The sequence below is a fragment of the Diuraphis noxia genome, unplaced genomic scaffold (genome assembly GCF_037042655.1).
Source record: "Diuraphis noxia isolate RWA-SAM2 unplaced genomic scaffold, SU_Dnox_SAM2 contig0005, whole genome shotgun sequence".
In the NCBI taxonomy this organism is placed as follows: domain Eukaryota; kingdom Metazoa; phylum Arthropoda; class Insecta; order Hemiptera; family Aphididae; genus Diuraphis; species Diuraphis noxia.
Window position 1 is genome coordinate 23823930 of NW_028301715.1, and position 26643 is coordinate 23850572.

Consider the following 26643-nt stretch of genomic DNA (forward strand, 5'->3'; position numbering starts at 1 on the left):
GTTTAAATTTTACTATCTCTCTTTATTTATATTTTAAAAGAGCAAGAAAATATTAACGTAAGAGTTAGAATACGTTTATAATATGACAACGATGTATTGTGATAATATTATATTATGAAGTATATAATAACACGCTAACAAATTAATTATGAATAATAATCTAATAAATTGTTAGAGCTTAATGATAAATTTTAAACATAGAAATAAATACTACACTGATAAAGTGATAACTTATTTGATGTTTCCAACAATTTAAATATTATTGTACAAGTTTTATAGTCTTTATTTTATTTTCCATTTCATTTTCATACCATGCACTGATCGCCACAAATTCGTCATTAATAACCTATACTTGGTTAAATTCAACTATAGCCGAATTATAGCTGCTAATACCGATAATCCAATAACTTGAATGAGGTATAAAATAATTCATTTTATACAACAAAGTAAGCGGTATATTGCATGTTAATTGAGCCAAATAATTTTGTGTTTTGTTAATATACTATACAGGGTGCTCCATGAGGATTTACCCATTATGATACTCCTATGATAATAAATATGCCATTTTTTTTTCTCTATACTTTTTACATAAACAAGGGCTGCAAATATTTTATTTTTTACCTAGCTAAACTCATGCACTTCGTAGCCCGCTAAAAATCGTACCTCTTATAACCGTGTGTTAACTTCGTTTCCTGTAATTTTACTAGCAGTATACTTCCATACATTTAAATATATAACGGTTATAATAATAAAATATACTGAGTATATCCTACAACGATACTCGATTTAGTTCATTATTATGTAATTTTATTCTTTTAATACTTTTATCTATCGAGAACAGTCTGACAATTCAAATATTTGATTGAATGATATTTGGGCCTACCACTTTTTATTTATCCTATCTTCTGCCTATAGGTCAAAATATCTCTGTACTAAATTTCATCGCGATCGGTCCAGCCGTTTAGAAATGCATAAAGACAGAAATCAATTTATACTCGTATATATAGAGATAGAAAATTAATTAAATTTTTTGGTAAAAAAGTTTAAAAAAGAATAAAGATTAGCTATTTTATGGAGTTTATTTTGCTGAAAATGTTGACCTTTCAGTATTTTATTTTCATTAATCTCATTATTTTAATAATTCTTTTAGTTTATAGATAATACGGTGAAAAACTGGTTTTTTCAGAGCGGCGGGTCCCACTCTATGGCTAATATATATATCCTCACGGGACATCCCTTTATATAGGTACGTATATGTTTTTGACAATATTTGAAAGTACACTATAATCTCTTCACAACAGAAACGCTCATTATCAATTAGTTTTTCCGTCTTAGGAATACTAAAATTTAGGACTGTTATTAATTTTGATGAACGGTGATTTCCATCTTATAGTGAGGTCTGTTATGAGAAGGTTATATCGAAGTTAAGATTTATCCAATCAAATTAAGACGTCCGATGCCAATGTGATTTTGTCCTCAAAAACACAGTTTACCGGAATATTGATCCTCTCTTGTAGAGTTGGTAGTAGCCCATTCGGCTCCCGTTTCTCTAAATATTAAATACAAATTATAAAATTTTACCTTTCGGGATCTTATAAAATAATATGAACTTTTATTGGCTACCCTAAGTTGGCCCTTGACTTGATAGTAAGTCTTGATGGTAACTCTACCATCTAAACCGTTCAAAGTAACTTCTGGTTTAAGGCAAGGGGATGCATTATCTCCAATCCTTTTTAACCTAGTTCTGGAAAAGGTTGTCAGAGATATGAACATATCAGAGGAAGATCAAGTCAAAGATAGGCCTGCTAACATATTATGCCGACGATATTGCCATCTTAGGAGACAATATTGAAATAGTAAAAATACATTGTAAAAAACTGATGGATGCGGCGAATAAAGTTGGTCTCAGAATAAATGATAAAAAGACAGAATATATGAAACTAAACAGAAAAGACAGGACGTATCACCACGGGGAGAGTATGAATGTAGATGGACATATATTCCAAAGAGTTCCACATTTTAAATACTTCGGTGTCCTCTTAACTCAGGACAATGAGTTAAAAGTAGAGATTTCCAAAAGAATGCAACTGGCCAATAACTGCTATTTTGGTGTGGGAACCCTGATAAAATCAAGATCAATATCTTTGAACTTAAAAATAAAAATATAAATGACATTAATACGTCCTGTCGTCCTATATGGGTCAGAAACATGGGCACCAAGAAAAATAGAGGAAATAAAACTAGACACATTTGAAAGAAAAATTTTAAGACGTATATACGGACCTTGTTTCGACTCAAGAACCCAAGAGTGGAGAATTCGAACCAATGAAGAACTACAGAACTTGTTTCAGAGACCATGTATTTCAAACGAAATCAAAAAAAGAAGACTGTTGTGGGCAGGCCACGCCTGGAGGAAAAAATACGCTATGATTAACACAGTAATCAGGGAAGAACCGAAAGGAAAGAGTAGGTAGACCACGCCTAAGATGGGAAGATTGTGTGAGGAAAGATGTTAAAGAGGTTGATCCAGGAGCAAACTGGAGAGAAATAGCAGAAAATAGAATAAATCGGAGGGAAATTTGTTTTGCGGGATGGTCTTAAAGGCCGGAAAACCCCCCCAAAAAAAAATAAAAAAAATACCAAAATGGTAACTAGTAGAGCTGACTTGACACGCTATCAAACCGTACCGATCGGTAGGCGTGTTAGTGTGCCGCGGCTGGCGGTTCATGTGCCGCGGGACAATTCGTTCCGTATATTCACGTGCGGGTGTTGATTCTGACAACATGGTACTTTATTGGTGGGACGGTTATGGTACTTCTGGTTGTGGTTCCGGTGTGACATACCCATCTCCGGACATCGCATTGTCTCTGCTATGCGACGTTGGTCGTCGCCAAAGCGGATCATGCGGCCCTCAAGCATGGCCAGTCGTGATTCCAAACTGTGCGCATGCGTTGAGGTCACTGCCGATTGCCGTGCCTCCTGAATTATGCCGCGGGCAATTTGGATCATATCGTGGCTTGTTGGTTGGTTGTGTTTTTGTTGATTATTGTTGGTGGTGTTTAGCGGCTGGCGTGTGTCGGGTGTCTGTTTAGTCGTCCGCTGTGGTCACGGGTGGTCCGGCATGGTGCGCCTGACTCGAATCCGAGACACTTCCCGTTGGCCCAATGGTCTCCATAGGCTGGAACCGGGGACGGCGTTGGCCTGCAGGTCCATGTCAGCGAAATGCTGAGACAATCGGATTTCGAGAGCGTCTATCATGCCCCCTTCCGGAAGCCTACGCTGTCTACACTTGTAACGAGTTGACTTGTAACGGTCAACTCATTAATGTATTTCCCCGATATCTCGTTCAGTTGTTTTTCCGGTGTTATTGACGGGAAAATAATTTAATGCGGTTGTTGTTGTTATTGTTGCTGTTGACCGTTTATCGGTGTTTATTTACTTACGAATGTAGGTCAGAGTGGGTCTGTTGTTGTTATGCTTGCCGGGTGATAACACTATTCGGTTTTCGTAACGTTTGTCGTTTTGTGCTCGGTCCAGTCGACTATCGCGATTACGAATGCAGTCCGATTTTGGAGTTGTGGTGCTGAGCGGTGGTAGTGTGACTTTCTCGAACTCTAACCTAACCTTACCTAACCTAACGTTCCTACCTGTCCTACTCCGTGTGTGTTTGCGGAGTCGCGCACGGCAAAGTCGGTGCGTCCGTAAGTCGGGTGGCGCAGACCGTCGTTAGTCGTCACGTACTTCAAGACTACGTTACGTAACGCCGGTTTTTCCGTTATAGCCTGTAAAACACGTTTCCGTCGTCTGGAATCGGGAGTTTTTTCACAAGTTGTACAACAGGGAAATGTGATGGGGGTAGTATGGGGTAAGTCAAGATAAACAGCGTTTACTTACCGGTGATTCCTGTTCGGGAAGCCAACATTTGGCGGTCCTGGAAGGATGCCGCGTGGGTCACTGGTGGAGGAAAAAAAACACAAACAGTTCGCGGTAATATGACTTTTTATTGTGGTGGTTGTAAATACAACCACAAGACAATAGTCAACACGGAAAAAAACAAAGAAAGAATGTTCTCTCAATATGATTGTCGTATTCGGGAAGGTGAGGCCCGTGTGTCGGTCAGGAAACTCACTGTCGACCGGTTCGGAGTCTCGGCGGATCGACCGTTCCAGGGGCGCTTATCGCGCGTCGGTGTCGTCCGTCGTCGTTTGGCGGTTGAAAAGAGAAGTAATAGCGCGGGGTTCCGCACAAAGGCCGTTTAATTTCAAACGGCTATTACGCGGGCCCCCGTCAAGTTATATATGGGTGTAGTATTTTTTTCTACATGTTCACATGTTAATTATTTTAATTATTATAACATTCTATTTTAAGAAACAAAAAAAATTACATTCATATTTTCGCGTTTAAAGAACTGCACATTAATTTAGATTTCAATCAATTATATGTGACAGTGATAATCAATATAAAATATTGTGTGCGTAAAATTTAAGATCATGTAAAGAGAGATACTAAAATTTAAACACTGAATATCAATAAATATGATGTGTACACGATTGATACATTTAAATTTTAGAATATGCATTATAATACGTTTCTTGAGGATGATCGTTCATTTTTATCTTTTGACGATAGTCGAAAATTTAATACGATAATAAATATTAAATATATGTATAATAAACGTGTTCTATTTTGTCTTGCTCAATATAAATGTTAATTGACGGTGTGATAGAAAGTTAAAGTTTTACTCTTCAAAATTCTATAAATTGGTTATAAGCATCAATGATTCATTCAAATTTTAGAATATGTGGTTCTCAGAAATCTTTCTTCATTTTTTGTGAATATCAAGAATTTAATGCGAAAATAATAATAAAAATTCCATGTGTACAAAAAATTATATCATCCAATATAAATGTTAGTTTACAGTAAGAAATTAAGTTTTAGTGAATAAAATACAACACATTTTTTATGAGTAATATATTGATTCATTTAAGTTTTCAGAATATTTTCTTTTGTGAACAATTTTGGTTCATATTTTATCTTTTAGAGATTATCTTTTAGAGAAAGGTATCTGAAAAACCACATATTCTAAAATTTGAATGAATCATTTATGTTAATAACCAATTTATAGAATTTTGAAGAGTAAAACTTTAACTTTCTATCACACCGTCAATTAACATTTATATTGAGCAAGACAAAATAGAACACGTTTATTATACATATATTTAATATTTATTATCGTATTAAATTTTTGACTATCATCAAAAGATAAAAATGAACAAACATTCTCAAGAAATGTAATATAAAACATATTCGAAAATTTAACATAAGTACCTTTCAATCAACCCTATCAATATTTATTGACTTTCAATAGTCTAATTTTATTATTTTTTTTTATTTTAATTAAAAAGAGGAATACAATAAGAAAGTAAATTTATTATTGTACAACATATAGAAAGTTATAATTATTAAACTTCTATAAACATGTTAACATCATTTTTAATATGTTAGGTATTAAATAATATTTTCTAAAAATATTAATTATTAATGATAGTAAAAAATATACGAACATTTTCAGAAAACGTTATTTTATATATAACGTATTAAAAATGATTTAAACACGTTTATGGAATTTTAATAATTACTTTAATTAATTGCTTTTTGTAGCAAGCTGATTACATGTTATCAACTTTGACCATATGATTGTATAGGTCCAACAGTCTTTTTGAATATCCCATCTCGTTGTCATACCAAGCACCGATCGACACAAATTTGTCACCAATAACCGACACTTGGTTAAAGTCAACTATAGCCGAACAATAACTGCTAATGAAATCGGAACTGACAAGTTTTTCGTTGACGCATGTTACTATGTCGGATTCCCAAAGTGCTGGAGACTTCAAATCCTCTTCTTTTACCGGTGTTTTAACACTGTTAAAATAATGAAAAATGAGAATCAAACAAATAAAATCTATTAAAATTATTTGATTCCTATGTTATATCGGGCACATCTACGGTTTAATACTAAAAATATTAATCTAATTATAAATCGCAGCACTCAGTGTTTATAAAATAAATATGACCATATGAGTTTTTCAATCACTGTTTTAGATTTTGATATTGTACTACTCTGAAAAAACGCATTGTCGTTTGAACACTCATCTCTCGCATACAGCGAAAATTACCATATAGACTAGGTATTTCAGTACTACATATTTAACGATATAATAAAAATATATTTTACGTTACCTTATATATAATTTAAGCAGTGAAACGTCCAACACAGGTACTCTTATCGAGTCTCCGGTCACTTTTCCTTTTAATTCTGGAATGACGATACCCACGGCCTTCGCGGCGCCCGTTGTGCTGTGTACAATGTTTCCCGCGGCCGATCTCTGAAATTCAAAATCATAATCATTGTAGGTAATACATTTTTGTTTTCATTTAATCGTGATCGATGACAAAAAAATATCTCTAATTACACAATGATATGAGTTCATCATGATGTACGAAATAAAAAATAAATAAATACATATTGTTATTATTCGTCTTATAAAAAATAGCTACTCACTTGTTTAACTCCATCCAGGACTAGCTGAGAAGAGGTCATTGCGTGAACAGTCGTCAGTAGACAGTGTTCAACGCCAAAGTGTTTGTTGATTATGTGCATTAAAGGAGCCGCACAATTAGTTGTACACGAGGCATTCGACACCACCATCATGTCTTTTTCATACTTGTCGAAGTTGACACCCTTCACAAACATCGGCGCGCTTTTGCTCGGAGCGCTGATGATGACTTTTTTGACACCCGCTGCAATGTGTTTCTAAAAAAATTTAACATTTATCATTAAACGTCTAATTCTAATAAATTAATAAAATACAAATTAGAAAAATTATAAGAAATATCCCACGTAAAACGTATTTCAAAGCATTTACCTTGGCATTTTCAACTTCTGTAAATTTTCCCGTCGAGTCTATGACATAATCAACCGGCAACTCACTCCATTTGATATTTTCGGGATCCTTTTCGTGAAATACCTTCACGGTTTTTCCTGTCGGAATCACGACACATTATTAACCGTTATACTCACATTTGTTTTATAGTAAAAACAACGTATTTAAATTATTACAGTATACAATAATATTATTCACAATACCTACATATTTTGACAAATTTTATTGAATTTTTCGACATATTACAGTTTTTGTAACATACTTTGAGTTATAAACGGAATATTTCTTATCATAAATTAACATATAACTTAAATGTATTATGTTAAACAATTAAATCCTATTCTGATTCATAATAAAACAATAAGTTCTACGATTCTACACGATTCAATAACTTATTTCTCAGTCAATAGTGATAAATGCAAAATATAGTAACAACTATCAAGATTAAATTTTGACATATTGTTTAGTATTGAATTTCAAAATATTATATAGTCATGAGTAGATAAAGCCGACTCAATAATTAAAATTTCACACGCAATATATATACCTAGAAGTTAGTATATTTGACATTAAAAAACGTTAAGTGATTTGAAAGTTGATTGATTTTTTAATAAATTTTGTTTTCGTGGCAATATTTTACAATATGGTATTTAGCAGACATAATTCCTATTCCTATAATCATTAAATGTTGTTTTTACCGTCGATGTCTAGAGTGTTATTGTCCTTTATTGTAACGGGTTGGAACATCGATCCGTGCACGGTATCGTATCTTAACGAGTGGGCGACATCCTCTATTTTAGCACCAGGCTCGTTGATGGCCACCACCTGTGAGTGACGAATGAAGAGTTTATAAAACAATTAACGAATAACAAACGATCGCTTGTCAGACAAATATAGGTCGACCAACGTGCAATAAGACTTACGTTCATGTTTTCATAAAGTGCCAACCGGAGTACGCATTTACCTATTCTACCGAACCCATTAATCGCAAAAGGTGGTGTGCTGATACCTGTTACGCTATTTGAATATGTCGATACTTTATCTTCTCTCTAATTAAGATTATTTAAAACAATTAACGATGAACTTAAATTGAAAATTCTCCTTGAAGTTAGATATGACTTACATTATTGATGATTTGGATGGCTATATGGTGAACACCGCGATGAGAAAAAATATTATTTCTTCTGCTACAAACTCCTGCAGATGGCACTTGCTTAGTTCTCAATGAAGTTGAAATTAAACGGAATGCGTTTTTAAACATTGTGGAGCTGCTGTTCTGTGAATATTTTCAGTGATCAGAGATTAATAGTAATTCGATAATAATGAAAGATTGAAAAGTATTATTTTCTTCAACTACAAAATGTAAACTAATAGAGAAATAAACTTATATATTATATGAATGTTTGTTGAGTTACCTTAACGATATAATGTTTCATGAATAACAATATATAATCCGTGTTTGCATATTAATTGAGCCAAATAATTATTTTTTTATAACGTCTTTGAACGCGAAAACTTGTAAAATATAAGAAATGAAAATCATAAATTTATGTTTTTAATTATTGTACGTATGAAACGGATTTTGTACTTAATAAGCATTGCCTGAGACTTTTTGATACAGAACTACCTGTGAACAGGTGAATTTTATCGACATCATATATACTCTTTGCTCTAGCACAGCTAATATGGTCGAAACAGGCAATATGCTGAAGAGGGTTTCCCGAACGTGTCGAGATAATGACTGACCGAGACTCCAGGCAGTCGAAGCGTGTCACGAATCGGAAGGAGACTCCACGAACGACCAGCTCTCAACTCACATTAGTTATTTGCACTCACGCACCACGGCCCGGATCGGAAACCCTCATTTCATATTATAATTAATTCATAATGATAAACTGTAATATTGAGACAATAATTATAAATTAATACCTAATGCAATACACCTATATATTATGTCGAGTACTTTATTTTACTTAAGATAACCTTGGTCTCTAGTAATAAAATCAGACACCGAGGTCGAGTCCCCAAGACCTCGTACATATAAACAAAACGCAGATCTAAGGCGTGCCAGGGCGACAGAAGGACGATGAGTCGTTAGAGTACAAAGTAGACAATCCATCGGTTCTGCTCGGTCGATAATATGAACTACAATTAAAACAATAAACAGTTACGTTTTGGTTTTCTTTTACTAATATTATGAAACGTGATATTTTTATGTTTTTTTATGATTTTCTAAGGTATAGGTACATGTTTTTTTATGATTTTCTAAGGTATAGGTACATAGAAAAACACCTTTTGAACTTATATAGTATATTTTATTTATATTGTACATACATCTAATTCTGCAAAATATGATATAACATAAATAGCTACCTACTATAAGCGAAGTGAAGATATTAATTTTTATACCTAATACTTCTCATATTTTATAGATTAGGTCAGTGGTGCTCAAACGTGCTGTGTGGAGTCCTAGAGCTCTGCGAGAGTAGTCTAGTGTTTCAATGGTCGTATATGTATTAACTAAATTCAAATTATTATTAGATTAGATTCTGAACGGAGTGATGAATGTATTGATTTTACAATGATGTGTGTGTTTTTTTTTGTGTACAGCATAACTAGTCGAAATAATGCTTCAATTTAAAACTTTGGGGGTGGATTCCGATGTAGAAGTGAATATCCTTGGTGCATTTTAGAGGTCAAAAGTAAACATTTTCCAACAGTTTTCAAAAAAATCGAGAAAAAAAAAAAGACAGATAAACGGGAATTTTTACGCAAAACCAGTTTTCGACCAAATCGATTTTTTATATGGTTGTAGTTCAAAAACTAATCACTGTAAATACTTGAAATTTTCACCAAATGTTTATGTTAGTGAGTAGGACAAAAAAGTATGTTCTGAAACCTGAGCCAACTGAGCCTGAGCCATCTCTATTCATTACGCCACCGCATCCTCACCGCCGCCACCAACGCCACCACCGCCGTCTCACGCGGTTTAATATTTAAACCACAGGATACTAATAACTTGCAGCTGCGTACACAAATAATATCGATGAATACACCATATAGGAGACATTTGACCACAATGGCGCCACCGTTGTATATTTCCTGCCATTAGGATTATTCGATATTAAAATACCTAAAAGTGAATAACTTATTAATGACCGATTTAGTCGCCAGGATGTCACCCGTCTTAACATTAGTCCACATAAATTAACCTAACCTATTATAGAGACTCCTGACTGAAAGAGCCGGTAGCCGTTTAGGCCGTCTGCTGTCTTAAACTGGTGTACACGTATACGCTCCGTCTGTATAAATTTTAGTGAGTTTTTATTTTCAAAAATAATTTTAATCATGGCTGGTTCAATTGTTAACATGCAAGCAATTTACAATAAGAAGACGTTCACTTAGGTGCCTCCAGCACCGCCCACGGATCTCATCAACTGCAGTAATTTTACACTTGACTTCACCGGCCGCAAGTTTTGTAGGACTTGATCCTACGGACGAATTCAATATCGTAGTCCAAATAATCACACCATTACGGTATATATTAATATGCCCGTCGATTTTTTACGACGTATATTTTCCTTGATGGGAAATATATTGTCGTTTATACTTGACATACCTCAAAAATACAAGCGAAATTTATTCCTGGAAACAGAAAATATTTCGCTATCTAGTATGGTGTATCAAGGAGAAAATATGCTTGTCGTAGAATCAAAAGCACAAGCCGGGTGTCGAGTTTTGCTAGATCGTGCAGATTTAATAAAATTACAATATTTAGAATGGTCAATTCATGAAACGCATTTCCAATAGCTTGCTGTAGGTTTCGATAATGTATCACATAATTTTTTTTCGATTATTCTAGTGTTGCCATGCGTTTCATTACTTTAGAACCTGATGGAACACTATTTTGAGGTAGGAATGGTAAGTCATTATGTTTATCATGTAGTTCTAGGCCCTAAGTCGAACGGAGTGATCACCGATACAGTTTCGCCTTATGCTAGCCCAGTACTGCTCGTGAAGCATGCAGACAAGAGCAGGCTGTGCGTGGACTTCCGCAGACTGAACAAGCAAACTATTAAACAACATTACCTATTGCCGGATATGCCCGAGCAGCTCGAGTCGCTGGCAGTTGGACAATTATTTATCCAGTTGGACCTGGCTAGTGGTTATTTACAAATTCCTTTGACAAGGCAGGCGGCAGAGAAAATTGCCTTTATCACGGCTGACACGACTGGCCTGCAATTTACGGGCATGCCTTTTGGACTGTCGGGCGCGGTGGCAGAATTCACATGACTTATGCAAAACGTATTGGGGCCATTGCAAGGTAAGGTTGTAAGAAATTATTTAGACGACATGGTCATTGACGGCCAGGACTGGCCAGACTTGCTGGGGAAGTTTGAGATTGTGTTAGAGAGACTCAAGGATGCTCAGCTGACGTTGAAACCGTCAAAATGTTCTTTTGGCAAGGAGAGCATCGAGTTCCTCGGATTTGTTGTAGGAGGTGGCGAGATAAGGCCGGGATCTAAGAAGACACAAGCCATCAGCGAATACCCAGTCCCGACGGACGCGCATTCAGTAAGGCGATTCCTTGGGTATAGTGAATGATTCTTGTTTTAAAAATTTTATGGCCCTTAACATAGGGATAATAATAATATGATAATACTTTTAAGTCCTCATCACAGTTCATTTGTAGATTATGCACGTGAAATGTTAAATTATTTTGTAAAGCATTTGAAAAGATTTATGGTCAACATTTAATGTCACACAATGTACATTGGATAACTGTGGCACATTTCCCTTTTGAGAATTATATGCAGACACTTAAGAGTATGCTCAGAAAGCCACACAAACCTTTAGAGCAGGTTATAATGAGGTACAATGAAGGGGCTAATTTAAATTCTACCAGTACTTGTGAAAAAGAACCACATGGCTTATTATTAAGGCCACATAATAAGGGACCTTTATTAAATGGTATAAGTACTAATCCCCAGTATAGCAGTTTTATATTGGGTAATTGTAAAATTAAAAGCAAAATTGATGCGGATTCTTATTTCTGTACTAAAAAACATGAAATTGTTAAATTAGTAAATATAACCTATTCAAAAATTTCTGGAAATGTAATTTTAATTGGACGACAGTTTAAGGAAAAAGAAAATTTCTATTTACAACCAATAAATTCATCATTATTTGAAATATAAAGGGTAAAAAACTTATCTAATGATTTGAAGCACTGGGATATAAAGTGAGGCTAAAACAAAAATGATGATAATGCCTTGTAATAATGAACTTGTTGCAGTCCCATTACTACACTCTATTTAGTTTTATTTTTTTTTTTATAAAGTTTTCCTGACAATTGGTCATCTAAACTTAAGGCTAAAAGAATATAATATTTTGACGTTTTGAAAAAGGTTAACATAAAATATTTACAGAATAGTAATAATTGATAATATAGAAATTAAACAACGTTTGATAAACTTAGAACTAATTATATTATTATATACAGAATAGGTATGAATAATTAAGATTTATTAAGAATTAATAAATGATAGAATACTTTAGTTTTATAAATAATACAATTTTAAGCTAGGTATAATTTAAGTAGGTATAATTAAACGTATTTATTTACTAGGTTTAAAACAATATTTTTTAACAGGAAACAATTTTTGGTATTACCTACATTGTTTTGTTATAGGAAAAAGTACTTTTTATTTTTTAATAGTTATATATTTAGAATTTAATTTATGTAATATTTTCCCTTCTGACAATATTATTCAAGTATAATTTTTTAGTTTTCAATAATAATACAATACTTTTAAAGCTGTATTTTGATAAGATATTTATAAACAATGTGGTGAGTCAATAGTAACAAGTTAAAATGTTTAACTGACCTACCTACCTATATAAGTTGTAATTTTAACTAAACATATTTAATTTGTTAACTATAGATATTTAATATGTGGTCTATTGTTGAATTTATTGATGAACATACAATTGAAGTTGTGCCAGCGCATTGGGTAAAGAACAACAAGTGCGCTTGGCCAAAAAAAAAAATGTAAAATCTAATATTGAAAAAAGAATGATTCCAAATACTTTTGATTTTAAATATTATTCTCCTAGAGTAATTAAAAAAAACATTGGTACATTTTTTTATTTTTAAATATTCATTATCTTTTAGAAATTAATTTACTCATATTTAAATTAAATGAAAAACATTAAACTATTAATATTTTTTCTTAAGCTTTTAGTGTCTTTATATTTATTTTAATATGTTTAGAAACTTTACAAGTGGCTATAGGGCTAAATTGAAGAATGCTGAATATACTTCAGACTTATCAAAAACTGAAGAAATTTGTTATAGAGGGAAAACCAAAAAAACAACAATTCCTGACCCTCCATTTTACTTGTCACATATGGAGACTTCTAGTGTTCAAAAAGGTAAACAAGTATTTAAGATTTTAATGTGGACTATATTTGAGATACCAATACATTTATTATTTCAGATCATGTTAATAATAAATTTGAGACTCCAAGTTTGAAAAGTGTACCATTAGCAAAAACATGCAAAAGAAAGCTTTTTGACTCCAATTATATTTTTGAAGGTAATAATTATATACTATTAGACTTATTCATTTTAAAATCTATGAATAATTTATATGTAATTTTTATATTTAGAATTAAGAATAAAAAATAATTCTTTAAGCTTTAAATATTTAAGTATTCACTAATAAGTATTTTAATGTTGGATTTGTGTAAATTAAGTGTAATAAATTATACAGAAATACTTACCTACATTTCTTTTAAGTTTTTTTTTACATTTAGTTGATTTTGAAAACATAAGACTGTTAAACTTTTAATATTTACCTATAATTTCTTTTAAATAAATTGATTTGTTGTTGATTTGTTTTTTAGTTGTATAAGTTTAAAACTGTTTAAAATGAAACATTACAATTTTAATATTTACCTATAATTTCTTTAAAAAAAATTTATTTGTTTTTAGTTGTAAGTTTAAATAGCTGAAAATGAGACATAAGACTGTCAAAATGTAAAAATGTTTACCTTTAATTTGTTTTAACTAGAAACTACCTACATTTATTTGTTGTTGAAAAATGTTGTTATTTTGTTAAATACAGGACATATTTATTTGATATTGGTTATTTTTTAGTTGGAAGTTGAAATTAATACTGTGAAAACTATTACCTATACTATTCATTTTTAAAATAAAGGACATATTTAATTAATTGTTGGCTGATTATGAAAAACAAAACTTAAAACTTAAAATGTTATGTAAAAACATAAACATTATATATAGTGTAAAATAATAAAATAATGTATTTGCAATCAAGAAGTTAGTGTAATTTACAGCTAATTTTAATTCCATTAAATTATTCAAAATGAGTAAACATTATTTTAAAATTAGGTTGGGGGAATTCTTATATAATACCATATTTTAATATAGTTTTGTGTGTGTCTCACTGTGTACTGGGTCGGGGTACAGTGAGTCAGCAATTTAAAATTAACTATTTTGATAATATCTTAAAATATACCTATTTAAGTTATGAGTTATGTTATTACATCATTTAAATGCTTAACACAATTGTTAAAATAAATCATATATACACAAAATCATAAAAATTATTAATTTCAATGATATAAGGAAAAGAAAAAAAAATGTCTCACTGTACCCCGGTCACCCCTATTTTAGATGACTCAGATAATTTCATCTCAAGTCGTTCACTCAATTTAAAACGTCATACCAATGAAATTGATTGAAATTCAAATGGTTCAAATTCTCCTGGTGAAACATGTAAATCTACTAATTATTATCAAGCTAAGAATTCTACACGCCAAGGTACCTGAATACTTATTTATGTTTTAAGATTAATTTTATATTATAATACTTCATAGGTATATGTTATTAAAATCATTATATTTATATTATTCATTTTTTTTATTAATTTAGTGCTTTCACTGAACACTCCTCAGATGTCTAATATAGTAAATAAACCATATGCTAATTATTCTACTCAACCGGATTTTACAGTTACTGGTAATTCCCTGGGTAATTATTAGACAAAAATAATGTATATAATATTTAACAGTTAATATTATTATTTGTAGGTTCAAATGTCAAACAATCTATAGTTTATACTTCTTCGTCCCCATTTAAAGTAACTTCGGAAATTAATGATGACTATCCATCAAACAATATGATGAATGAACCGCAAAAATCAAATTCAGGTGGGTATGATATAAAAATTATGTAATAACTAATAAGTGATCAAATCAGTAAAAGTATAAGTACCATAAAATGTAAAAATGTGTGCTCCAGTTCTTAATGCATTTAAAATTGCTGATAGTTCAAAAAAATATAGTTTAATGTTGTTGGTATAAGTTATGTGAGTTTTAGACGTAAGCATTAATTTCAAAGAAACATGTAGTCGTGTAAATTATTTTCATAAATGAACACACATTAAGGTTGAGCTATATATATAATCTTATAAAATATTAATTAGGTATTTCTGCATCTCAAATACTTATAGTTAAAGCCAAGCTAAGTAAATGTATGTATATGTATAGATCAGCTGTTTATATTAAATAGTCATAAAATATAACAAAAAATTTCAATTATATTTTGTTACTAAAACGCCAATTATTAATTGTATTCAATTTGCATTTTTATATATTTTTTATGCACAACAAAATAGGGAATATATTAGTTTGGTAATTTTTAGGTTCAAGTGGTATAAATAGAAGATATACAGAGAAGCATATGTATAAAGAAGGGTCTACTGGGAGGTCTACACCTTTACTACAAGATAACATTGAAATAGTGGCACCATCAGTACTTCCTTCTACTTTGCAAAGTTTTGATACTGGTTAGTATAAATTATAGAAGTGTCCTTCTATTTATTGGTTTATATTATAAATTGGTTCTTATTGTTAAATACCTTTTTTTCTTTATTACAGAAATTGTTAAACGTATATTACAAGTAGTTTTAAAAATAAGGTATGATGTTGAAAGCTTGGGTCAAAAACTGCAACAAATTGATAAAAAAATAGAAGAAAGTTGTTTAATTAAATCAGCTGTTAATGAATCAACTTATATTGAAACAATAAATCAAGAAAACGATTTTGAATCTCTACTTCCTTTAATGAATGAAGATGATCTTAATATGTTTGAAAACAAGCTCTCTAATAGAAATTTTAGATTGAATGTGGTAAGTTTAATAATGTATAATCTGTATGTTTTTAAGTATACAAATTCAAATTTAATGTTTTTCAGGTAAATGGCCTCAAGCATTTAGTTAGAAAAACTTTAGCTTCATCAATACGCCAAGTAATGTGTAAACTATTTTCTGATGAATTATTAAAATACTATAGTTACATTGGTAAAAAAAAAAAGAAAATATTCTCGACATTGTCATCTTGTACAATTATTTTTGGTAAGATTGTTATAGTACACTTATAGTGACCATATTTTTCCATATAGGTACATACTATAAAAAAAAACTGTTTTAGCAGACTATGTATTTTTAATAATACATACTTATTAATACCAATATAACACACTCTTAAAACTGAAATTATAATAATAATAATCCCATAGGTGCAAATAATGGTTGAGGTTAGGGGGGGGGGCAAAGCCCTAGCTACTTAATGAGGCATTTTTGGAAGTTATAAATGTTTTATTAATAACAATTTGTTAAAATATTTATAACAAAACATTGTAATTTGGTAGTGCATTTTTATATTGGAAATAATTCTTATAGTGCAATTTTCCGTAATTTTTAATGCAATACTACAATAAACTTTACTAGTTTTTTACTATTACAACGTCCGTGCTCATATCAAATTGTAAAAGTTTACTTATAATATGCTAAATATTGAATATCAAAAAATATATTGCAGTACCTTTTTAGATACTAAAATAATATTAAACACTTTTATGTTGAAACCTTGATGTTAAATTTATCCTTTATACAAACACAAAATAGTTTTTAAAAAAGTATTTTTTATAATATGAAATTCACAATTTATAAGTTTTTGCAAAACAACATACCTTCTTATCAAATGGAATGAAGACTGTTGAAAGTTTAATTTAAATAATTGTATACATTGCTGTTAAATTTGTAAGCTCTATTCTGAAAATCACTAATCAGGTACTCAAATATTAACTAAAATTGGTTAGTAAAAAAAAAACTGAAATGAAGAAATGTTAGGAGAGGGCTATGCATTTTTTAGGTGGGGGGGGGGGGGGCTTAGCCTCTAAAGCCTACCATCCTTATTATTAACAGTTTAAACTGTAAGTGAGTCTTACAGTTTAAATTTTCATAGATTAAATAATAGGTAGCAGTAATTGAATAAATTAATATTTTGTAAAAATGTATAAAATTTAACAGTGATCCTTAATAATTGAAGTTATCACCAATTATTTTTCAGAAACCATAAGAAAATGTAAAGATTTTCAAAATGCTTTGAATACTGAAATAGAAGGACCTATTAAAATATACATCGCTGGGGCAGCATTTAGAAAAAATAATAATCTTATTTAATTAATTTGTTGTTAATTTCTTTATTATTATAAATAAAAGTAATGTTTATAATACTAATTAAAATGTATGTAAATATATGTATCCTCTACCTGTTATTTGGGTGTTGAGCAAAATATTGGAGGGACAATAAATACCCAAACCTATATATGCTTTGTACCTATATAGATATGGTTTTTTTACTGTATTAAAAAATTAAATAAAGAATATCTATACAAATGTAAATGTTCTTTTACTTTATAGTGGTATAATTGTAATATCCTAATAATATATACCTACTTAAAAAACTGCATTGTTTTAAAGCATACAATATGATAAATAACTGTAATATTAGGAACTTACAAGGTTTGATTTCAGTCCTCTAAAAAATATCAATGTAATGTAACTTTTTTTGTCCTATTCTCCCATATTTGGACCAGAGTTTAGATTTCAACTAATTTTAACTATTGTTCTGACTGCATGTCCAAGTAGATTTAAGGGATTCCCATTCCAACCCTAGCAAAATAGTTTTAAAAAGTATGACAAAAAAATATTTTAATTAAATACTTTTTATATTATATTAATATTTAAAAAATAATAATACAATATTTATTTCAAAATAATATTTAATATATTTTTTTTTTAATATTATAATAATAATACAAGTATAATAATATAGTAATAATGTACACCTGGCAGAATAATAATACTAAAATATTACAAAATCATTTTTATTTTGTATTTATACTGAAATAAAAATGATCAAATAATATTATTCATTATATTTGTAATTTTATAAAAACATTATTATACGTGTTGTGTATTATGCCAGTCGAAAAACGAGCGACGCCGAGACCAGATATCATTCTAGTAAACTAGAACTATTGTGTTTGGTATGGTCTGTACACAAGCTAAGACAGTTCCTCCTTGGCGTAAGGTTTGTTATTTATACTGATTGTCAGGCATTGATGTATCTCAACAGTTCTAGGAGTACAAATTCACAAGTGGCGCGTTGGCATGATTCGTTATTGGATTACGATTATGAAGTGAAATACCGGCCGGGGGTCCGTATGGGACACGTGGACGCTCTCTCTCGCGCACCTGCTTTTTCTGATGAAAGCAACCTAGACGACGAGTTGGCTGAGAGTATAGTGTGTGCGTGATGTTAACCGAAGAGGAGCGGGTGTTGATGTGCCAGACTGCTGACCCTGATATAGCCATATTGTCAGAAGCGGTGAAGGCAGCGCCAGAAAAAGAAGGGAACAAGTATCAAGTTTTACAAGGTTTGTTGTACCGAAAACATGGGGACAAGTTGTTGTTTGTTATGCCCATGTCGACGCGCAAGAGTCTCCTGGTGTCAGCGCATGACTTGAGTGGGCATCCAGCTGCGGATCTAACCATGTTTAACCTGCTCCAGGATTTCTGGTTTCCGAAGATTAAAAGGTATGTCCGACAAGGTATTCGGACAAAATCCCGCAACAAAAATCCCGCCGGATCCCGCCCGAATGAAATTCCGCCGGGTAAAATCCCGCAAAAAAAACGTATTGTACGTAAATTCATTATAACGTAATTCGTTAAACTGTATCAAAAGTCGTCTACTGCTGATCTGTATCGGTTATTGTTGTTATTTATAAAAGTATATTATAGTATATGCGGAACTGGTAATAATTAGGAAATTCGTATACAGTATAGCCATCATAGGCGTGCGTAGACTTTATTAGTAGGAGATGCCAATATAATCCAAAATAATTCAATTTTTTATCTTAAATAAAAAAATAACATAAATCAGAATTTTTTCTAAAAAAATGTAATACATAACTAAAAATCTCTCTGTTACGTTTGTGATAAAAATTATGATAATATTGATAGTTTTCACTATTAAAAGTAAAAACATAATAAAACAAGCTATCTGAGTAGACTGCAGGGGATGCTATGGCATACCCAGCATTCCCCCTGTGCACGCCTATGATGGCCATATAGGTATATATATATACGCAATTAACTGACGCGCGTGAACGATCTATTAATTGTACTTTATTTCCGAATTTACGATATTAGTATGATATGACGTTTGTAACATCAAATAAATATATCAGTATACAGTACAAACACACACGCATTTCACGTCACACGTGTCTCTCGTCATAAGTTTTAAGTATAATATGGAATTTGTAAAAAGTGTTAAAGGTAATAATTTATTAGTGTATAGAGGTTTCCTATACGCTAGAGCGAAACCACCAACAATTTAATGAACTTTTTGCGGTATTTCGTCCGAACGGGATGCCGTCCGACGGGATTTTGTCCGAACGCGATTTAGGCGGCGGAATTTCGTCCGGCGGAATATTGCTGGCGGGATTTTGTCCTAGACTCGCAGAGAACAAATGGTCGAATCAAAAAGAAAGTCTAAGTCTGCTTTTGACAAGAGCCGTCACGATAACATCAAGTACACCGTTGGGGAGGTTGTTGTGATGAAACGTGCGTCTACATCAACGGGTGAATCAACCAAACTGCAAGATCGGTACCGTGGTCCGTTAGTTGTCACCGAAGTGCTGCCAGGTGATGTGTATCGGGTTACAGACCTAGTGGGCTCTAAGAAGAGTCGTTTTGATACAAATGCACACGTCATGCAACTTAAGTCGTGGAAGTTACACGAAGAAGTGGAGCCTAAATTGAAGGAAGACGATGAAAACGAGCAGTAAGTAGACAGGGTAGCGTTTGACCGGGCTAAGGACTATGTAGAAAGAGTTGTTAATTGTTGAAAAAAAAATGTTATATAATTTTTTTTATTATTAATATTATTATTTCTATTTCACGTTATTATAATTAATATTTTTTTTGTTTGGAGTCTTGTATTCTCTTGAGTAAAGAGTTAATAGTTGAAAAAAAAATTTGTACTGATTTATATATTATGATTTTGTATTTAAGTTGTTCTAATTGTTAAATTATTATTAATTTGAATTTTGTCTATTTAATCTAAGAGAGAGCGAAATGAGGCAGTTGAAAGAATTGGACTGATATTTATATATCATGATAGTTATTTATCTAAGTTGTTCAATTGTTATAATATTACTAATTCGAATTTTGTGCCCATTTAATCAAGGTTAGCTTGATAGTTTTGAATTTTAAGTCTTTTTTATTGTTATTAACCTATAAATTGTAAATGCTGAGGACAACATACTTTTTCGCAGGATGGTCGACTGTAAACTCCGCTAGATAGCGCATCGCCGCATCGGCTGCTGTTCATGTAGTTTTAGTTGTACTACTTAGTAGTGTCCCGTCTCCCGAGTGTCCTTTCCGACGGTGTAGTGAGTTGACCTGCGTTGTGTAGCGAGGTCTGCCCTACTGTTATGTAACAGTTGTGTTGAATAAAGTTGTTTAATGCGCCCCGACTAAATCTCCGATAAATCGAGATTGTTAGTCGGAACTCGCATCGATGTTAGGACGAACGGTTACCAAATTTCAAACGGTTTATGTTCCGTATAAGTATAAGCAACTACAAGTATTATTTAATTGGTGGCCAAGCACCCAAACGATGTATAATATAATGAATGATAAAATTGATAATAATTATTAATTATAACAGAACAATTGTTCAGGGCGCCCCACTAAAATGATACACACATTATAATAATATAAGTATAAAATAAAACAACAAATGTACGAATAAAGAACAATATAATACAACCCCGTATCTAGCATACAATTTGATTAAGCAAATACACTGATCATTGCCGATGTTCCGAATTCATTCGTGGCTTCGTCTCGCGTAACACGGCAGCAATCTCTTTATAAACCACGTGCTGGATTCCGGGTACACCTTGAAAATTATATGCGGCCGCCGTCTGGACCAGTAACTCGCGAAGATGAAGACTCGAGTACAATCGACACAACAAGACGCATAATAGACGATATGGTTTTGCGGCGCACTAAAACACGTGCACGAAGCCGATCGCATAAAACACTGCACGTGGGACAACTTCTGTGTGTCGAACGACGATCACGTCGGAAAAATAATACAAAACACACTACCGGTCGGTAATGTCTGTTGGTATTTGCATATTCTAAACAGCTTCAATTGTATTAAGCTGATCACAGCATAAAAAAAAGGAAGGTCCAACAACATGAGACGATCACGTCACACACAGACGGGTACATGGACGTACCGGGGTAAGAAGAAAGTCCGGTCGACGCGCGATGGTGGGGTCGTCGTTCGTCACGAGTAAACGTTTCCAACGTACACGCACACAACTTCAAGTTGCGGCCTAGTGGCGCGAAATTCCGACGAGTTTGAACAAAAGTTGTCTTAAATAGTGAATGCCGTGAATGCAGGGGTTAAAGTGGAGGGGGACGCAGGAGGACTCAGTCCCCTTACCTATGACGGCGGTTAAAAAGCGTCCCCTTTAACAAATTAGGATTTTATACATTAGACATTATACCTAAAATTATATATGGAACGCTTAAAACTTTATGGAGACATCAGTCCCCTCTGGAATTTTTCCCCAATTTAACTTCTGCGTGAATGGTTGTGTTTCCTTTGTTTTTTTAAAACGTGTGAAATGCTAATGAAAAGTTAACAATATTTAGTATAATTAACCATAATATACAGTTAGCATAATATTGTTTGTTTCAATAGTTTTTTTTTTAATTTCCTACCTGTTATCACGTATTATGCTAAAATTCATTATTATTTAGTACGTAGTTGACGGAATTTAGATATCGAAAATCGGAGTAAAAAATATAACCAAGATGAGTTTCTTTACATTATTTGCATTTATATTTGTCCATATTTATAAAACCCAAGGACCCTGATATCCCTTAAATCCGTATTAGGTAGGTAGTAGAATTATAGCCTTTTGCTAAGAAATTTGCGTTTGAATTCAATTTTTGGAGACGTCCAAGTCTAAGAATACATAGGCACAATTTTTTTTATTAGCATTTGAAATTCAAATATTGACTTAATACGTAAAAATTACTCAAATTATGCTCAAATGCTCAAATGATCTTAGATAGAAATTCATAAAAGTTTTTCTTTTTAGATCTAAGATTTGAAAATTAAATACAAGGCTCCTAACATATTTTTACAATAGCAGTTGAAAAATAAAATAAATATATAGTCACAATTTTATTTTATAAGCATTCAAATTTTAATTTTGACAACATACGTTGATTTTGGTGTTTCTTGAACAGATGTGTTTCTATTTGAGAAACACGCTTTTTTAGATGAGTTAATTGTTGCCAATTTACTACAAAATAATATATAAAATATAAATATATACATATATAATTTAACAAAAGATGGGCAAGTGGATATTATAATATCATTGTATACAACAAACGATTCTGAGCGAAGACTGTATGTCAACTGCCTATAAGATTACTATAGGTAGGCATATTTTATGATATTATTGCAAGTAAAGTAATTACCTAACTTTAGTAATAGTATTTAGTACATATTTTGGTTAAATTCATTTATTCGAAAAAAAAAATATTTTTGAAAATGTCACTGTGTATACCTATATAAACCATAACAATTAATATACTTTAAAATTTTCATATATCAACAAATAATATTTTTAAATTACAACAAATTAACTGAAATCGTTATTCTTGGTTTTAATATGTAATTTTGCCCAAATTTGAATTTAACATGTCTGTAAAAAATAATTGTGATAAAATATTTTTTAGATTTTTTGGTTACGATATGAACTATTTATGAGAATCTTTGTTTTAAATTTTTAATCCTTGGTTATAAAAAATGAACATTTCATAATTATTTAACTATAATGATTGATAATTTTCGAGATTTTGATAAATTTTGTCAAAATTCGAACTTTAAATGCCTATGTATTTTCAATATTTTTCAACTGCTATTGTAACAATATATCAGGAGCCTTGTGATGAGAAATCGAGAAGTTTAAACGCTCATAAAAATTTAATTGGATTTATGTTTAGATATTTTTTTTTTTATAAAAGTAAACAAATTTATGAGAAATCTTGTGTTACGTTTCAAAATCTTAGATCTAAAAAGATAAATTTTTATAAATTTCCAACTCAAAATTATTTGAAAATTTTCTTCATTTTTACATAATTTGTCAAAATTTGAATTTTAAATACCAATCAAAAACATTATTACCACGGTTTTTTAATATTTTTTATCTGCCTTTGAAAAAATATATTAGCAGCTTTCTATTAAATTTTCAAGATTTTTTACCCAACAAATAAAATTTTATTGATATTTATAGAAATAAAAACTAAAAATATTGGAAATTGATAATGTTCGTAAACAGCTCAAAATAAGTAAAAAAGTTTTGAAAATGTTATGGTATATAGATAATGCTTATATAAATCTATGGTTGTGTTTAAAACGAAAATCATATTTGCGCAAAAATTCACATAGGCACCGGGAGTCTTAATTTTTCATTGGTATTTCACGAGGCTGAAAAACAGAAAATTTTTACTTTGAAAAAAAAAACAACTATAAATAGATTCATTTTCTTATCATAAAAGATACTAATGAACAAAATTTAAACATTTGTAGTGTTCTAAAAGGTGGTGACAGACACAAAAAAAAAGTAAAAATAAAAAAATATATATTATTATTGTAAAATCAATACATTCATCACTCTGCTCAGATTCTAAAATTCTAATTCTACAATCGTAAATAGAATAAATTACCTAATAGTTTGATCTATAGTTTGGTACAATATTTTAAACTTTATTGTTTAACTCTATAAATCTATAATAAAATATGTATTTTAGTATTTACAATTTTTACTTATACCGTGCGATTTTTCCGCCCTTTTTTTCCCTATAAGCTGCAACTGTTTTAGATTTTATATGGATATATTACTGTTGTAAACTTCGGTATTTTTACGATAATAAATGATTTAGTAATGTAATTTATTTATTTTTTATTTGAAATTATTATTATTATTATTAAAAAAAACTGTTTTTAAAGCATGCATCGAATCTGATTGTCACATATTGACATTTTTTAAGAGCAACGAAGTGCCATAAGTGTAACCAACAAATAACCCATATGGCACCACGTACTCCATTGACAGTAATATAATATAATATGTTTATGTTGTTATTTGTAAATTAATTAATTAATTATTATTATTTTTTTTTTAATTGTTTGAGGCATCAACTAGCTGCATGGTTATTAGTCGGATTTACATATTTAATTTACACTCATTTCTTACATACTTGCTTAGTTGGTTAATTTCTACTTATTACCTATATTTTAAGATTTACATTTTAATCTAGTTAGAATATTCAAATCAGTTGACGCAGTTCTGTTGAGTTGACGAAATCGAGGAGTTTTTTGGTCGTCTCGGGTTTGGGTGATAGCATCTCGTATAGTGTCTCAAGTAGTTTTAGTTCAATGCGCCTTTCACTGAATTTGTATAATATAATATTATCAAGATAATCATTATAATAATTTAGTATTTTGGAAAATATATGTGATGTATATTTATAGAGTTTCCGGTACAGCTCGCCGTGATTGTAAAAAAACCTGTTCGGTTAAATGGAAGACGAGTAGAAGGGATTCACTTACACTAATAACCATTTTACTACTACATACTCACAATATATATCGTGCGACACCGAGACGATAAGTGAATCAGGTTTTTAAAAATAATTAATAATTTGCTCCTTAATAAATTTACGGCACCGTGGGCCAGCATGGATTACCGGAATACCGTATGAATTCCATCACCTACTTGCAGATGTACCGAAAGTGCTTATGCGATGCGCCAAACACCTCACAACAGGACTGCCTGGTTTTTTTTTTTAAATTAATTTATTCAAGGAATAATTAATTGTATAAGTAGGTAACTTATAGTAGAATTTTTACAATAATTAATTTGGTCATACTAGAAGCGACCGATCATAATGATGATTGTGATTAACGATAGGTACGTAAATGAGTATTCCGGTTGGCGCTGTATGAAGACAATAGACAGGAACATAAATCTTATCGTACGTCTGTTGACTTATATTTGTCTGGCAGGTGGTCGTTTGTTTTTCGTAAATTGTCGTTTAAAAACGCATTCCCCGTTTAATTTCCACTTTATTGCAAACTATGCGAGTGCCATCTGCAGGAGTATGTAGCAGAAGATATAATATTTTTTCACATCAGTGTGGAGGTGTTCGCCATATGACCACCAAAATCACCAATAATGTAAGTCATATCTAACTTCGGTTGACGACGTATATCGTCTGGTCGGGAACTTTCAATTTAAGCCTATCGTTAATTGTTTTAAATAATCTTATTGTATTAAGTATTAATTTATAATTATTATCACAATATTACAGTTTTTCATTATGAATTAATTATAATATGAAATAAGGGTTTCCGATCCGGGCCGTGATGAGTGATTGCAAATATCTAATGTGGAATGAGAGGTGGTTATTCGTGGAGTCTTCTTACGATTCGTGGCACTCTTCGACTGCTTGGAGGTACGGTCAATCATTATCTCGACACGTTCGAGAATCCCTATTCAACATATTGACTGTTTCGACCACACTCGTCATTCCTCACACTCAGCACATTAGCTGTGCTAGACCGCTAGACATAAAATTTATATACGATGTCGATTACGACAATCATTACAGTGGCACACTGGCGTCTGGCTCCGCACAGTTGTCTACAACTACAGCAAGTATAAGAGAATAATTTTTAACTAATAAATACCGACTATTTAACTGATCTAAATCCTAAATTGTTCAACACAATATAGCGATGTATTCTTAGTTTTCTTTGAACTTTTTAAACACACTTTTCTAAAAAAAACATTAAAAAAAATTATATTAAAAAAAATAATAAACAATTTAAAAGTGTGTGGTACATCATACAAAACATTTAAAGCCGAGCTGAGTCTCGCATACACTTCTTTGTTCAATCCAGTTTATAACAAAGTGACTGGGAGTATATGTCAAGTGTAAGAGCAACACACACTTTTAAATTTTTTTTAAATGTTTTTCTAGAAAAGTGTGTTTTTATTAAACGTTTAAAAAATATTTATGAAACAAAGTTTGTATCACTGCAGAAGCACACAGTGGAAACGGGGTTTTTACGGTAACGTCGTGGGGACAATCCGTTGCTATACGGGGATCTGCAGCTTGAGCTGTAGGTACAGTCTTATTCTGCTGTACCACTG

The 26643-nt window shown here is 31.4% G+C and overlaps 2 protein-coding genes across 3 annotated transcripts in view; one reads left to right on the forward strand and one right to left on the reverse strand.

Moving 5' to 3' along the window:
- Positions 1-5482: 5482 nt before the first annotated feature.
- Positions 5483-26643, reverse strand: part of LOC149055099 (uncharacterized) — a 42323-nt gene continuing 21162 nt past the window's right edge. The window contains exons 3-8 of the mRNA XM_089228924.1: positions 7871-7996; positions 7646-7772; positions 6930-7045; positions 6566-6817; positions 6244-6389; positions 5483-5925 (exon numbers count right to left, since the gene is read on the reverse strand). Of these exons, the coding sequence (XP_089085050.1) occupies positions 5670-5925; positions 6244-6389; positions 6566-6817; positions 6930-7045; positions 7646-7772; positions 7871-7996 (1023 nt within the window). The 3' untranslated portion in view covers positions 5483-5669. The remainder of the gene's footprint in view (positions 5926-6243; positions 6390-6565; positions 6818-6929; positions 7046-7645; positions 7773-7870; positions 7997-26643) is intronic.
- Positions 12747-17620, forward strand: LOC149055100 (uncharacterized). Of its 2 annotated transcripts, XM_089228925.1 has the most exons (10): positions 12747-13084; positions 13222-13382; positions 13448-13546; positions 14650-14796; positions 14908-15006; positions 15066-15185; positions 15680-15823; positions 15915-16165; positions 16231-16390; positions 17388-17620. In XM_089228925.1, the coding sequence occupies exons 5-10, from the start codon at positions 14931-14933 to the stop codon at positions 17498-17500; spliced, it is 864 nt and encodes a 287-aa protein (XP_089085051.1). In that variant the 5' UTR covers positions 12747-13084; positions 13222-13382; positions 13448-13546; positions 14650-14796; positions 14908-14930; the 3' UTR covers positions 17501-17620. The 2 variants fall into 2 exon arrangements, with proteins under 2 accessions (XP_089085051.1, XP_089085052.1); XM_089228926.1 differs by having other exon boundaries at positions 12747-13382; positions 14908-14994.